The sequence below is a fragment of the Cucurbita maxima genome, unplaced genomic scaffold (assembly GCF_002738345.1).
Source record: "Cucurbita maxima cultivar Rimu unplaced genomic scaffold, Cmax_1.0 Cma_Scf00037, whole genome shotgun sequence".
Lineage (NCBI taxonomy): Eukaryota > Viridiplantae > Streptophyta > Magnoliopsida > Cucurbitales > Cucurbitaceae > Cucurbita > Cucurbita maxima.
In genome coordinates, this window is record NW_019272053.1 from 83,834 (window position 1) to 99,131 (window position 15,298).

At 33.6% G+C, this 15,298-nt stretch overlaps 1 protein-coding gene and 1 long non-coding RNA gene across 5 annotated transcripts; one reads left to right on the forward strand and one right to left on the reverse strand.

The window, feature by feature from the left end:
• Nucleotides 1–2,118: 2,118 nt before the first annotated feature.
• LOC111468581 (villin-4-like) lies at nucleotides 2,119–10,858 on the forward strand. Of its 4 annotated transcripts, none has more exons than XM_023113831.1 (23): nucleotides 2,119–2,335; nucleotides 3,110–3,208; nucleotides 3,416–3,515; nucleotides 3,762–3,830; nucleotides 3,913–4,149; nucleotides 4,222–4,399; nucleotides 4,480–4,612; nucleotides 4,868–5,030; nucleotides 5,120–5,267; nucleotides 5,368–5,468; nucleotides 6,085–6,240; nucleotides 6,556–6,624; nucleotides 6,710–6,778; nucleotides 6,891–7,028; nucleotides 7,392–7,520; nucleotides 7,822–7,972; nucleotides 8,093–8,103; nucleotides 8,535–8,675; nucleotides 8,983–9,108; nucleotides 9,182–9,247; nucleotides 9,486–9,813; nucleotides 9,893–10,125; nucleotides 10,217–10,858. In XM_023113831.1, exons 2-23 carry the CDS (start codon nucleotides 3,153–3,155, stop codon nucleotides 10,328–10,330), a joined length of 2,916 nt encoding a protein of 971 aa, XP_022969599.1. In that variant the 5' UTR covers nucleotides 2,119–2,335; nucleotides 3,110–3,152; the 3' UTR covers nucleotides 10,331–10,858. The 4 variants fall into 4 exon arrangements, with proteins under 4 accessions (XP_022969599.1, XP_022969601.1, XP_022969600.1 ...); XM_023113833.1 differs by having other exon boundaries at nucleotides 9,902–10,125; XM_023113832.1 differs by having other exon boundaries at nucleotides 7,825–7,972.
• On the reverse strand, nucleotides 4,993–12,429 carry LOC111468588. The gene is made up of 3 exons (XR_002714771.1): nucleotides 12,074–12,429; nucleotides 7,363–7,574; nucleotides 4,993–5,064 (listed from the first exon to the last, which is right to left on the reverse strand). It is a non-coding gene; the product is annotated as an uncharacterized LOC111468588 (long non-coding RNA).
• Between the last annotated feature and the right edge of the window lie 2,869 nt (nucleotides 12,430–15,298).

Below are 15,298 nucleotides of genomic sequence, written 5' to 3' on the forward strand. Positions count from 1 at the left end.
TGCATAATTTGAATTATTCAATCAATGTCACAATATAATTAATTGTCTTAAAGTATAAGCTTCTCTAAAATAATTACGTGCTTTTCATGCATGCTTTGACTTTTTTTTTTTTTTTTTTTTTATTTATTTGCTTAGCCTATATATTTATGGTGATTTTGATATTAAAAGCTAAAATTTGCTTAATATTTTAAAAAAAAAACGACAAATACTAGATCTCATTTTTACTATATTTTTATTTCTTCAATATCGTATACTTATACAATGTCGTGTCAATAGATTGGTAAATCCTCAAATGTTGAACAAATGACTCCAAAAGAAAAGGAGTTAAGCCTTCTCGAAGGCATAATAAAAAATGACCTCGACTCCAAAGCAGTCGAATCTCGATTAATGGGAGGCGTACTTTGTTCGAGGGGAAGTGTTGGATAATGAAAGTCCCACATCGACTGATTTAGGAAATGGTCATGAGTTTACATTCTTGATGGCAGCGGACTTGCGATTGTGCGGTACTCACTTTCCAACGACAAGTGAGCTAACCCAATTCGTTTTTACGTTGCCTACGGCCAAGCGATGTATGTTCGAGCCTCTGGTTTCGGTTTAAGAATAAGGTTTTAGAAAACGAGGGTAGAGAGAGATTTTCGAAAGAGACGTTATATATACAAGTAAGAGAGTAACAACAACGAGTCACAGTATATAACTATTGGTAAGGAGATAATAGGCCTTTTGGGAAAGCAAAAGTACTCTACGGATATTCATACCTAAATGAGCTACTACATCACATAACTTACGCTCACAACCACATACACAAGACAAGACTACTCACTAATCTTCTTATATCAACTCTCTATTACTACTTTTTAAAAGATATCATACTCCACTCAAACTACAATAAATTCTAACTAAAACCAATGTATCACATACTCACGGCAGCATCCCTCATTGAGGGGTGGGGTAGAGATACTGAGGTTTGACGTTTAGTAATTCAATAAGTCACAGTATATAACTATTGGTAAGGAGATAATAGGCCTTTTGGGAAAGCCCAAAGCAAAGCCGAGAGCTTATGCTTAAAGTTGACAATATCAAACCATTGTAAAGTAATTTCAATGTTAAAAATTAAATTAGGATTTTTAATTTTTTTCTTTTAATGATTTAAAGGTCAAATAGTCTATGCTGCTTCAACATCTTAGGGTGGAATTTAAAAAAAAAAGAATTATCCCTCCGTCTCTCATATGGATTTCATAACTGGACACAATGAAGCTATTCTACAAATAATCTCTCATGAATTTATTAGCACTGCGCTTTCTTTCTTGGCCGGAACAAGTTATGATAGAATACTTCTTGTTTATCTCGATGAAATGAGCGGAATAGCTATTTCAGTTCCAAAAATATTCACAACTTTTAGTATCTTATCGATGGCTTCCATTACATTGCCCAGTATAAGCGGTTCTATTGCATAATTAAGTATTTTTTGGAACTTTTAATTCTATGTTTAAGGGTAGTTTTTTTTAGTATTTTGTTTAAATATAAAATGAAAAGTTCCTAAACTTTTGTCATTTTTCAAAATTCAATCCAATATCAAACCAAAAAATTACAATTTTTTTTTTTTTTTTTTTGAAAGTTTATAGTTATCACATATTTGTTTAAATATCAAATAAACCGAACCCGAGACTAAGCTTGTAATCAAACAAAATGGGACAATTACGTTCCTCCTTTCCGTGCCCTTTTTACCTATAAAAACCAAACCCAAGTCATTAATTTTGGAGAGAAAAAAAAAACCTGGACTATGATCCTATGGAGTTGAATTAAATTGAATTACACAAACAGGGTTGTCCGAAAATGATGGATAAATAATGGAAACAAGTTCTTCTGGGTTGAAAGTTGGTGAATGATTAATATAAAGAATGCTTGAGAATAGAATAAATCTATCTGTCACATAAGAAAATCCCCATATAAGAGAAGGAAGTAATTTCAATTTTAATTAATTGATTATTAAGATTCCAGTTCATTTCTGCTTGCTTGGGCTCCTCCCTTCTGTTGCAGTTAGTGATCAGCACGCCTTGCCTTGCCTCGCCTTGCCTCTCATTTTCAATACAACTACTTTTTTGGGTCTCTTTCTCTTTCTCTTTCTCTCTCTACATTTCTATACTTGTTTTTTTCTCTCTTCTTCACCTCAACACTTCACTTTCTCTCTCCCCCAAAGTCCTTTTTTCGTTCTCTCTCTCTTGTGCGCTGTGAAAAGTGGGAAACAGTGTTGTTTGTATCATTCTGACCCTGGGACTGGATCTGGGTGCTTCTCTGCTTGGATTTTCCATTTCCGATTAAGCTTAATCGGCCTCGGGTACTCGGAATCAATCTTTGATTCTCTTGATTTCTGTTCCTTCTTTTGGTTTCAGTGTTGGGGTTTGAATTCTAGAACATGGGTCGTTTTCTTTAAGGGTTTTTGTTCATGGGAATTGGGGAAAACTGGAGATTTCTGTGGTTGAATCGTTTTTTGTTGGGTGTTGAGTGTTTGATCTGATCGAGTAATGGGTCTTCGGGATTGAGTTTTTATGGATTGATTCCGTTGAACTTGTTCTCTGGCTTAGTTGAGCTGAATTGTGTTGGAACTAGACTTGATTTGATTCATTTTGAACAGTATGTATTGTTCTAGGGAGTTAGAGAGTTGGCTAATTAGTTTATGTATTGTTCTAGGCCTTCCACCTATTGTTTTGAATAAAGATTGTCATGGGAATTCAAGAAGAGTGCTAGGCCGTATCATATATATATATATATATGTGTGTGTGTGTGTGTGTATGTCTATATTTATGTTTGGATATTGAGCGGTGAATCCATTTGGATTTCCTTGATCTCTCGAGCCTTTCTTTTTCTATTGTTCTTCTGTTTGTTTGATGTTCTAACTCACTAAGTTGTTTCTGAACTTCGCTAGCAAGACTATTCTAACTTCTGAGGTTCTTTAGTTTGTAAATGTTGAAGTTTTTATGCAACCTTTCAATTCTAAGAATTGGGTCGGGAAGGAAGTGTCGAGTTTCTCATTGACGTTATCGGTTGATTTGTTTACTTTGTACTGTCCTAGAATCTTGCTCATTTCATAATTCTTTGTTTTGTTATGCAGGGTGGAATAGCTGTGTTTCTGTGGTGGGAAATACTATAGAACTATGGCCGTCTCCATGAGAGATTTGGACCCAGCTTTCCAAGGGGCAGGACAAAAGGCGTATCCTTAGTGATTAAGATTTTGAATTTTTCTGTGTTCGATATCAACACTGCATCGAAAAAGATCCAATCAACTATATTTCAACGCTTACGATAGTAATTGGTATCTAATCTACCAAGCTATGTTCAGATTAGCAAATTTCCAAGAAACTAAAGATTTTATTCATTCCTTTATGACTTTCACATTTTGTTCCTTGACACTTTAAAGTGGGCTAGAAATATGGCGCATAGAGAATTTTAATCCTGTTCCTGTTCCAAAGTCTTCTTATGGGAAGTTCTTCACTGGTGACTCTTATATTGTTCTTAAGGTAACAAATGGATATTAATTCCTAAAGAGCAATACATACATAGATATCCAAGATATGCGAAGGATTAGTTCTATATGCATACTTATCTGCCTAAAAAAGCATTATATAGTCTACTGTTTATGTTTTGGAATTATTGGGACACAGACAAAGGTTATATACTCAACTTGTTGAGTGTCTTTTTAGCTTGTCTTATTAGTATATAAATCTCAAAGGAATGTTTTCATGTGTTTTAACTTTTTTGTGCAGACAACCTCCTTAAAAAGTGGTGCCTTGCGGCATGATATTCATTATTGGCTTGGTAGGGATACCACTCAGGTACAGTATTTATACCATGGAAGTACTTTTCAACAGCCATTTTTTGTATGAAGTTTTGACTAAGTGACTTATTAATACACAGGATGAATCAGGTACTGCTGCCATCAAGACAATTGAACTCGATGCAGCTCTAGGTGGACGTGCTGTACAATATCGTGAGGTTCAAGGTCAAGAGACAGAGAAATTCTTGTCCTGTTTTAAGCCATGTATTATACCTCAAGAAGGTGGATTTTCATCTGGGTTCAAGCATGCCGAGGCTGAGGAACATAAGACTCGGTTGTTCGTGTGTAAAGGAAAACGTGTTGTCCATGTGAAAGAGGTAAGTTCTTTTTCTGGGTAGGGTATTTTTGGGATTTTTTGCTTCGTTATGAATGTGGAATTGTGGTGACAGGTTCCTTTCAGTCGATCTTCGCTCAATCATGATGACATTTTTGTTCTAGATACCAAGTCTAAGATTTTCCAATTTAATGGTTCGAACTCGTCCATTCAAGAGAGAGCAAAAGCATTGGAAGTTGTTCAATATGTTAAAGATACATATCACAATGGAAAATGTGAGATAGCTGCCATTGGTAAGTTAAAGATGGATCTGTTAGTTGGATGTGAAAGATGATCATTGAGGAATATCAGTTTGTGAATTAACTTTTTGTAGAGGATGGAAAATTGATGGCTGATTCTGAAACTGGAGAATTTTGGGGCTTTTTTGGTGGCTTTGCTCCACTTCCAAGGAAAACATCTAGTGATGAGGATAAGCCTCTTGATTCTCATTCAACAAAGCTATTTGGGTAATATATTTTCTCCTTTTTAGAAAATCCTACCAATGTTACTATGTAATTGAATATCAATGTGCACACACATCTCTTCAGCAAGTTACAATGATTTTGAATAGAATTGTCAGCTATGCTAGTCATAACCAATGACCATCAATAAATCTTAAAACTAAATACTACTTTCCTGTGAGATTGAAAGTTGGTAACCATTTACTATGTACCTCTAAACTCTGTACTGTAGTTCTGAAAGCTATTTGTTTGCTTTTAAAGAATTGAGAAGGGGCAACTGGAACCGGTTGATGCTGGATCTTTGACAAGAGACCTGCTAGAAACACACAAATGCTATATTCTAGATGGTGGATATGAAGTATTTGTATGGATGGGAAGAAATACCTCTCTTGACGACCGGAAGAAAGCAACTGCAGCTGCCGAGGTCAGCTCATCCTGTACTTTTGAATCCATTTTACCTGTGCAACATGGCATTATAGAATTTGTTATTAACTTGTGTTGTTAAATGAACAGAAACTGGTGCATGGACCTGATAGACCAAGATCACAAATCACTTGCGTGATCGAAGGTTTTGAGACAGCGACATTCCGATCTAAATTTGACTCATGGCCTCAAGTTACTAATGTAGTGGTGTCGGAGGATGGTCGAGGAAAGGTTGCAGGTTAGAAAGTATAAACTTTCCATCGGTATTGTCCATGTATCAGTTTTAATCTATATTGCCACCAGAAATTCATTTCTTGTGTTTTTGGTGTCTAATTTAGCTCTTCTGAAGCGCCAAGGAGTTAATGTCAAGGGTCTTCTAAAAGCTGATCCCGTAAAAGAAGAACCCCAGCCATACATTGATTGCACTGGGAACTTGCAGGTGTGGCTTCTGAAGCTCTCACAATTCATTGTAGGAAAGGAGTCTGCAGAAGAAATTTCTTCTTTCTTTCTCCTAGCCTCTGAGGATTCCTTCTTGGTTATTTTTAATATTTTTCGAGCCCGTTTCTTCTTTTGGAGCTCTAACTAAATAATTTTATTCTAATGGCTCTCTTCTTCTTGTTCTCTCTACCCATATATAAAAGCCAATTTCAGTTAATTCAGGAAAAAGAAAAAAATCCGGTCTGTAGTCGGTTTGTATTTCAAGGGATGCCCAGAAGTAGAAAGTTTCAAGTATATTTGAACAAAAAAAAGGACCTGATGTGAATCTAGTTTGATAATTTGTGTACTTCCTGTTCAAGAACAAGTGACTCGAATATCATTAAAGGGCGTTTACGCATAGAGGATGACTAAGAGTTCATCCAGGCATCTATTTAGCTATGAGAAGTATAATGGAATCTCTGATATCTGTCAAGTATATGAATTAGCAGTGGCTAATCAATCCAAGATCATAATTTACGTTTTAGGCGTTCTGGAACTTCTTTTTTATGAGTTAATTTGTAAATATAGCTAACTGTTTTTCTTCTATGGTCAACAATTCCTGTTCCCCCATGACACAGGTTTGGCGAGTTAGTGGCAGTGAAAAGATTCTCATTCCTGCCTCCGACCAGTCCAAATTTTACAGTGGAGATTGCTATATCTTTCAATACTCGTACCCTGGAGACGAAAGAGACGAATATCTTATAGGAACATGGTTTGGGAAGCAAAGCGTTGAGGTAATAAATGCTCCCAAAGCTTCTAATGAAGAAATCACCAGCTTATCACAACAAAATTTAACTAGCTTATCGTCCAGTTAAGCATTCAATTCCTACACTTTAACATGATGGCTATGGGAGAAGTTAACATCATAAATTAGTCGTATGTTAAGATATTTTTTGGTAACTATGAACTGGGAAGACTGTAATTTGTTATGTTGGGATAAATCCATGCTATCAGTTGTAATATTTCATTATACAGCATCTTAGATTTCAATTATTCAATGTATGTTCTCTCCCTTATTGTCTGATTTCCTTTTTGTGCATCTCCCTCAGGAAGAAAGAGCTTCAGCATTATCACTGGTGAACAAGATGGTTGAGTCATTAAAGTTTCTTCCAGTCCAGGTAGATTCATCACTTGGATTGTTACTTGATGTACATTTATGTCTTTAATATCTTCTTGTTTCTGATTCATTACATTGTATCCTAGGCACGCATTTACGAAGGGAGTGAACCGATACAATTTCATTCAATTTTCCAAGGCTTTGTTGTCTTCAAGGTCTGTTAGATTCAAGCTGCATTTAAAGAAAGTAGAAGGAGAAATCTTATTTTCCTTGTTCCATGTCTGCTATTTGTTTATCTGAAAGATAATATGATGAATTACACTTCAGGGAGGCCTAAGTAAGGGATACAAGAATTATGTTGCGGAGAAGGAAATTCAAGATGAAACTTACCAAGAGGATGGGATTGCATTATTTAGAGTCCAGGGCTCTGGACCTGAAAATATGCAAGCAATACAAGTAGACCCGGTCAGTACTTTTCATAAAGTGGTTTAACCTTTTTGTACCATGACGTTCCGGTAGTTCTTTAGTCATGCACGCTTATGACAAGGATGTCTTTAGTTAAATGATATTGAGACAGTAAGTTTAAATGGATAAATTAGAGGTATTTTGAATCATTTATGTTTTCCCATCACTCTCACTCGCAAAGTAGATGCTAATTTGATTTGAGAAACTAAGTGTCTGAACTATTAGTATCACTTAAAGAGAGGAAATGACATTGAAGGGATTCAAACATTAGACCTTTTGTTTCAATTTCATGTTAAATCAGTACTACACGTAACCCGAAAGCTATACTTTTTACCTCAAAGCTTATATATTCTCCTTTGTCAGGTTGCATCGTCTTTGAATTCCTCCTACTGCTACATATTGAATAGCAGCTCCACTGTCTTTACATGGACTGGAAGCCTTACAAGCTCAGATAATCAAGAACTTGTTGAGCGGTTGCTGGATTTGATAAAGGTTGTGTACTTTCTCTCAACCGAGTTTGTTATAGAAGCTTCTTGATAATGTGTTCTGTAGGAAAAAAAACCTGATTACATAAATTTATTGCATCTGTCATTTCACATCCACAAGCAATCCTTTGGTGAGCTATACCAAATCTTATTTTGGCAAAGAAGTCGAGCAAGTTCAAGTTTTGTTTAACAAAGACAGGCTAGAATTCTTATTTTACTGAATCTTTAACCAAATGGTTAGCATCTTGCATACTGTTTTATATCATAACATTTTCTTGTTGATTTCTTACATGTTTTCCTATTGTCAGCAGCCCAATGTACAGTCTAGACCACAAAAAGAAGGCACAGAATCTGAACAATTTTGGAATTTGCTGGGAGGCAAATCTGAATATCCTAGCCAAAAAATTGCACGAGATGCCGAGAGCGACCCTCACCTATTTTCTTGTACCTTCTCTAGAGGTCTGTATTATTCTTCCTGCTGGTGAAAGCTGTAAGCTTTATCTTGTACCTTCAATTCTGCTAAACTTTTAAATTTGACCCCTTTTCCTTTGATCTTGTGATGATTACGCCGATGTGCAGGGAATTTGAAGGTACATCCCTTTCTCGTTCCAGTCCATAGATATATGTGTTTTTCATTTCGTATTTACTGAGTTTTATTGGGAAATAGATGTATTCCTATGATGTCCTATTTTCACTTTAGTTTGATTCTTTGTTTTAATAGCTGGGGTAAGTAGTGGGAGCCTAAGGCCTTATGCCCCTAGTCCCTATCTGTCCCAAGTCAGTTCTTCAAGACAAGAAGAGTTTAAAGCTATCAAAGTTATTAAATTTTCAACTTAGAGCTTGAACCCAAACCTTGGAGTATCTCCAAATATCCCAAGCAAGGATGCGGAGATACTCAAACCCTTCTCACTAGAACAATCATTTGTCCTTGGTATCTATAAATACTCAACATTGACAAGCTAGTGACAGTAAATAACCTTATGTCTTCCCCAAGAAGGTTGGTTAATGTGAAGTTTTGCAGGTGGTGGAGGTACATAACTTTGATCAAGATGATCTGATGACTGAAGACATGTACATTCTGGATAATCACTCAGAGATATTTGTATGGGTTGGCCAACAAGTCGACTCTAGGAGTAGACTACAAGCTTTAACTATTGGTGAGGTACGAATAATGTATTCCCTGCATAGTTATGTTAATCTTGTAAGCTCAGGGCAGCCAACATGACATGTTACTTTTCATTGTCTCTCCTCGTTTCATCCGCTATTCTATTGGGAAGGAACTTCATGGCATCCTGTCGGTCTCTTTCTTTTCTAATATCATCAATATCATGTCCTTTCCATATCTTGGGAGTCTGATACTAAAAGTTTACAGTTTGTTCATTGATAATTTTGTCTTTGAAAGTTTCTGGTCAACTTTTCAACCAAACGGAGGATTTTCACTATTGATAACTTTCTTTGTATCGCAACAGAAATTCCTTGAACATGATTTTCTGTTGGAAAGTCTATCTTCTAAAGCTCCAGTGTATATTATCACGGAAGGAAGTGAACCTCCATTCTTCACACGCTTCTTCACATGGGACTCTGCAAAATCTTCAGTAAGAATTCAACAATTATTCTAGTATTACCTAAAAATGTTAGCAAGATATTGACATTTTCAATCATGAACAGATGCATGGAAACTCGTTTCAAAGGAAACTTACAATAGTCAAAAGCGGTGGCACTCCTACTGTAGATGTAAGGTTTTTTCTATCAATAGTTTCACTTCTTAAACTCCCCACCAAACACCCGCACAAAAGATCAATCTGCAGTTCGTTCCTTTCGATTATTGTATCACTTCTTTTAAAAGACACGTAATCCAATACTACATACACTTTATGTCTTCCCTTGATTATCGACTGTCCTGCTCCACATTCTTTTCCTAGTTTCCTGGTCTTTATTGCATCCATTAAGAAGTGACTCCTCTATTACTCAGAAACCAAAGAGGAGACCAGTAGCATACGGTGGGAGATCTGCAGTGCCAGACAAATCACAGCGATCTAGGAGCATGTCTTTTAGTCCTGAAAGGGTCCGTGTAAGGGGGAGGTCTCCTGCTTTTAATGCATTGGCTGCTAATTTTGAGAACCCCAATGCAAGGAACCTTTCTACGCCACCCCCAATGAATAGAAAGATCTTCCCGAAGTTAATAAGTTCGGATTCAGCAAAATTGTCTGTTGCAAAATCTTCAACATTGGCAGCCCTTAGTGCTAGTTTTGAAAGACCACCACCAGCTCGAGAAGCTATCATACCGCGTTCTATAAAAGGTAGGCTTCGACTTTTAACTGTGTGGAGACTATTTTCATGCCATTTGTAACTGACATAAAACCTTATATTGTGGTGAAGTGACTCCAGAGCCTACCAAGCCTAAACCAGAGACTAGTAATAATGATAAGGAGATTAAGGATAAGGAGAAGGAGAACAACTCAGTCCCAGTCAGAATCGAAACTCTCACCATACAAGAAGATGTGAAAGAAGGCGAGGCCGAAGATGATGAAGGCCTCACAATATATCCATACGAGCGTCTAAAAACTACGTCAGCCGACCCTATTTCAGACATTGATGTGACAAAACGAGAGGTAATACTAAAACAGTCATGTTTCAAGTTGAATCTATATATAGATTCTTGACATGATTTTTTCTGAGATGTTTAATTTTGCAACTCTGCAGACATACCTTTCATCAGAAGAATTCAGGGAGAAGTTTGGAATGACTAAAGACGCCTTCTATAAGTTGCCAAAATGGAAACAGAATAAGCATAAAATGGCCCTTCAACTATTCTAACTGTTCTTATATGGTTTCCTTTGATCATTTCACTCAGTTTCCTGCAGTTATATATTACCAGTGGAAGAAGCTTGGCTTTCAAATCCATATGTTGTTAGATTAGATCTAAGGAGCCTCCTGAACGGATTGAACTCAACTGGTAAGGAGTGGAAGGGACAGCTTCAGTGCATTTTTAGCTGCTTCTGTTGCCCAGAGACTTGTGTTCATGATTGATGGACGAAACTCGAGTTTTGTTTTTTTCGCCTGCAGTTGATTGCAAACATCTTTAATTTTTTTTCTGCTCTTTATTAAGCATTTGGTGTTCATTTTTATGTTAAAAGCTATGTTGTGAGCTTGCATTTTGTTTCTATTTTTGAACATATGTTTAGTTTTCAGTTTTATTTTTTCATTCAATTTTTTTCAGGAGAGCAATTAGGTGGCCTGCAATTTATTTTTCTTTGATTTGCATTTCTTGAGGAAGAACAACTGTGTGTACAGCAGAGTGTAATATTTTAGATGACAATAAACTTATAAAAGTGTGATTTTTCTTATATCTTCCCATCTTAGATATCTTGCACTCCCTCTTCCATTTCAAAGCAAAATATCGTCTGCCTACCGTTTGTAGTGGATGTTTGATATTTCAGGGTTATCGACCACCAACCGACCGACCAAGGAATTTTTATACCTCAAAGTCCAATTACAAGGAGGAGAGTCAAGAAGTTACAACAAGTTTTAGTCTGGTGAGCTCGTCAAAGAAAATTCTAGAAAAGGTTGGAGACTTCCTTACATGTTGTGCAAAGTGTTAAACTTCAAGATAGAGATGCATTAAATGCAATTTAATTGACACTTAATGAACTCTCGGAGTTAATTTATGAAACTAGTCCAAAGAAGATTAATAAGCATATTCTATTTATTAGATTATTTAATTAAAAATTAAATATTTGTCTATCATTTAAGTATAGTTTTTGTCATTTAAGTATAGTTTTTAATATTGGAGTTAATATTATACTGTAATTCACATAGGTTACCATATTCATGGTTAACTAGCCATTTTAACATGGAAGTTATGGGTATTTTTCATCAACTACCATTTTAATAGAGAGGTTATGTGTCGCTGGGTTAAGTTAGGGTCAAGTTGTCAAAGGCTAGATATCACGTTTTAGAATTGAAAAGAATAGAGTTTCTATGTTAGGAGAGTGTCAAGAGCTTAATTTAGAACTTGCATGCTAGAGTCATTAAGTAATATTGATCAAACCCGAGATTCTAATCACAAGTTTTCTTTACTTTTTGATCTTGATCATTAAGGTAATCAATTTCAAAACTTTTCCTTAGGTTGATTTCGAAAGAAGTGTCCAATTAGTAAGGTGGCTTGAGTTTTACCGATGTGATAAGAGTTATAGTCGAGGCCTAAGGTACAGAGTGATTATAGACACTATAACTTGTAGATACCATTTTGAGCCAGGATTGAATCTAAAACAAAAGTTCCCAAACTTTCTAAATTTTTATCGACAAAAACTAGATCATAACCTAATTTCACAACAGCTAAGCGTATGTAACTTTCCCTTCAACAAAAAATTCTGATTCGTTCCTATCAAGAACTCACGAACTCAACTCAAAAGAAGATTCAAATTGATAACTCAATCCAATTCATTCAGTTTCCCCTGTTAACACGCCTAATTCCAATTATAACAATACTCATCCCTATTTCCAGATTTAGAGGCAAACCATCAATAATCTCTAAACTAAAAACATGGATCACTTAACTGAAAGCACAGCGGTAGGGAGAACGCTGCTCTTGCGTCGAATTCAAGACCTTATCTGTGCATTCCTTGTGATTGTGATTGTGAAGTAAGATTCGAGCAAAGCGATCACGATCCTACAACGTAAAGGAAGAATCAAGGTCAGAAATCACCGCAATGACTTTAAGAGATGATACCGGTGACGTAGAAATCAAATTAAGTAGCAGATTCGTTTTTGATCAAAGACAATCTAATCTAGGAGTTCGAATTGAAAACGATTCCACGCAGAGTTGTGGATAGCGAACGAATTGGAAGCTTCTGGGCTCTAATTTCGTCATTTTCTGTAAATGGAAGCGATTCCAAAATTGATGTGAGAATCGAATGCTAACAAAGACTAAAAAGAGAAGAAAAAAAAGTTAATTTATTAATTAATTTTTTAAAATAATTAAATAATAATAATAAAAAACAACTCAATAACATTAACTCGACCAAGTTGGGTTCAGTTGAGTTGGGGTGTTAACTCTATTTCCATAAATAGTCACCAACCTAACTAAGATCTCACATTAATTGAAAAGAGAATGAGTGCGTACAAGAACGTTGGGCCACGAACAGGGTGGACTGTAATGACAGCTCAAACTCACCGTTAGCAAATATTGTTCTTATTGAGCTTTCCCTTTCGAGTTTCAAAATGCGTCTGTTAAGGAAAGGTTTTCGGGCTTTCGCTCAAGGCTTTAAAACACTTATGCTAGGGAAAAGTTTTCGCACCCTATAAAGGGTATTTCGTTCTCTCCAACCAATATGAGATATCAAATGAACACTGGGCGATGTGTCAGCTTTAGGAGGACACTGGGTGGTGTGCCAGCGAGAACACTGAGTTCCAAAGAGAGTGGATTGTGAGATCTCAAAAGGAAGATTTTACATCGGTTGGAGAGGGAAACGAAACATTTTTACAAGTATGTGTAAACCTCTTACCCTATCAGACACATTTTAAAAGCATTGAGAAGAAAATCAAAAGGAAAAACCCAACGAATTATCTAGTAGCGGTGACTTGGGCTGTTATACATAAAACTTAACGTAGTTTCGATTTTTTTTCTTTTTTTTAAAGTTTAAGAATGGTAGGGTAGAGAATCGAACCATTGAACTTTGAAGCCATAATTAATATTTTATATATTGTTCGGTAACTCGGGATTCAATCTTTTACCTTTATAATTATTAATTAAATAATACAAAGATGAAGAATTGACAGAGATTAGTAAATTCATAATTAATTAACCGATTATTTAAATAAATTCTCTTTATTATTATTATTCACCATGGACAATAAATAAATTAAATTTAAAGCATATTGCAAATTTCATTCGTATCGGATAGTAATTAATATCTTATTTATTAAATTATGCTTGGTCGACCATAATATATATTTATATTAATTTATATATATTTGGTATTATATTAATAATTATTTCGGGTCAACTTTAAAATACTTTTACTAAAATTTTAATTTTCTACTTAATAAATTCAATGAATTTTTAATTTATATTTAATAGATACTTATTAATATATATATATATATATATATAATTAGAGATTAAATAAAAATTAAAAAATTTATTCTATACAAATGATTATTATACCATGTACATATTTATTATAGAAACAAAAATTCAATTTTTTTTTTCATCTCTATTGGACTAAAAACAAAAAACAAAAACAAAACTTTAAAAGGAAATGAAAAATGATTATTATACCATGTACTTGTTTTTAGGAATAATTTAAATTATTTTAATATTAAATTAAATTAATAAAAATATTTTATCTAAAAATTACCTCTAAACTTTAAAAAAAAAAAAAAATGTAAAACATAATTACCGAATTTAGAATGAAAATCGTTAATATTTTGTTCTAAAAGAACTTTTAATAATATTTAAAATATATGTTTTGACGTTAAAAAGTTTCATTATATTTTTCCACGTTAAAAAAGGTTAAAAAAAAAAATACTCTTTTCATTAAAGTTATGTTTAAAAAGTACCGATTGCAATTTTAAAACCAACATTAACACTATTTACCTTTATAAAAAAAGTTCAAAAAAATTATTATTGTTAACTTACGATGAAAAATGTATATGTACACTTTATAGATTATTTCTAAACGAAAAATATATTTTTATTTTTTTTTTAAATTAAAGGAATTTTTTAAGTTTTGAAAATTAAAGATATTTTTGATAACCAATGAGTATTTTTTAAAGTTAATTATTAATAATTTCTATCCAAATCTAACCTTAAATATATTTTTATATTTTGATTTATTTTTTATTTTAAAAATATTATTAAAATAAAAGGTAAAATTTAAGAGTATTTTTATTAATTTATTCGAAAGGAGCTTTAAAAAAAAAAATATAGAAGGCGATGCTTAATAGGAATTTATAATATTTAAAAAGTTTACCAATAATGGTAAAAAGATCCGATAAAATCACAATTTAATTTTAAATAGCATAACGTAGCTGCGAGGTTTTTAATAAATAAAATACTTGATAATTTAACGAATTTTTATCCATTTTATTCGATATTTTAGGAGGAATTTTTAAATTATAATTTTCTATTTATAAAGTATTTCAATTACATGAAAAAAATACTTTTTAAATTATTATTTATATTATTATTAAATAAATAAATAATTGAAAGTGCATGAACAATTAACTCAAATTGAAGATCGGTTTTATTTTTATTTATTTTCATTCTAGTAATAATTAATTTAGTCCAAATTTTTTAAAACAAAAAAAAAAAAAATTAAATTCACATATTATATTTATTATTATAATAAAAATAAATATACTTCATAATTACTTATTTTAAACCGATAACAATTAATAAATTTTGTAACTCATCAGAATGGTTAACATCGCATGTACATTTCTTACTACATGGCATCTCACATGACTTACATTATATGACATATTACATAACATGAAAGTACATTCCAGTTGCTTAAGCATCTCATGACATAGTTCGATAATAATACGTGTATCCATGACATCGATCAACATTTTCATGACATATATTACTAACATATTATTCATAACTTCACATAACATAAACAGTGGATTATGTTTCATAGCATAAACAATCACATAATTCATACATCATATAATCATATCACATAATAAAACATGGTGTATGCAGGGGCCACAGGGCACGCACCATCATACAACACATAGCTAATTCCTCCAACAGTAAGATCAATATTTCATAAA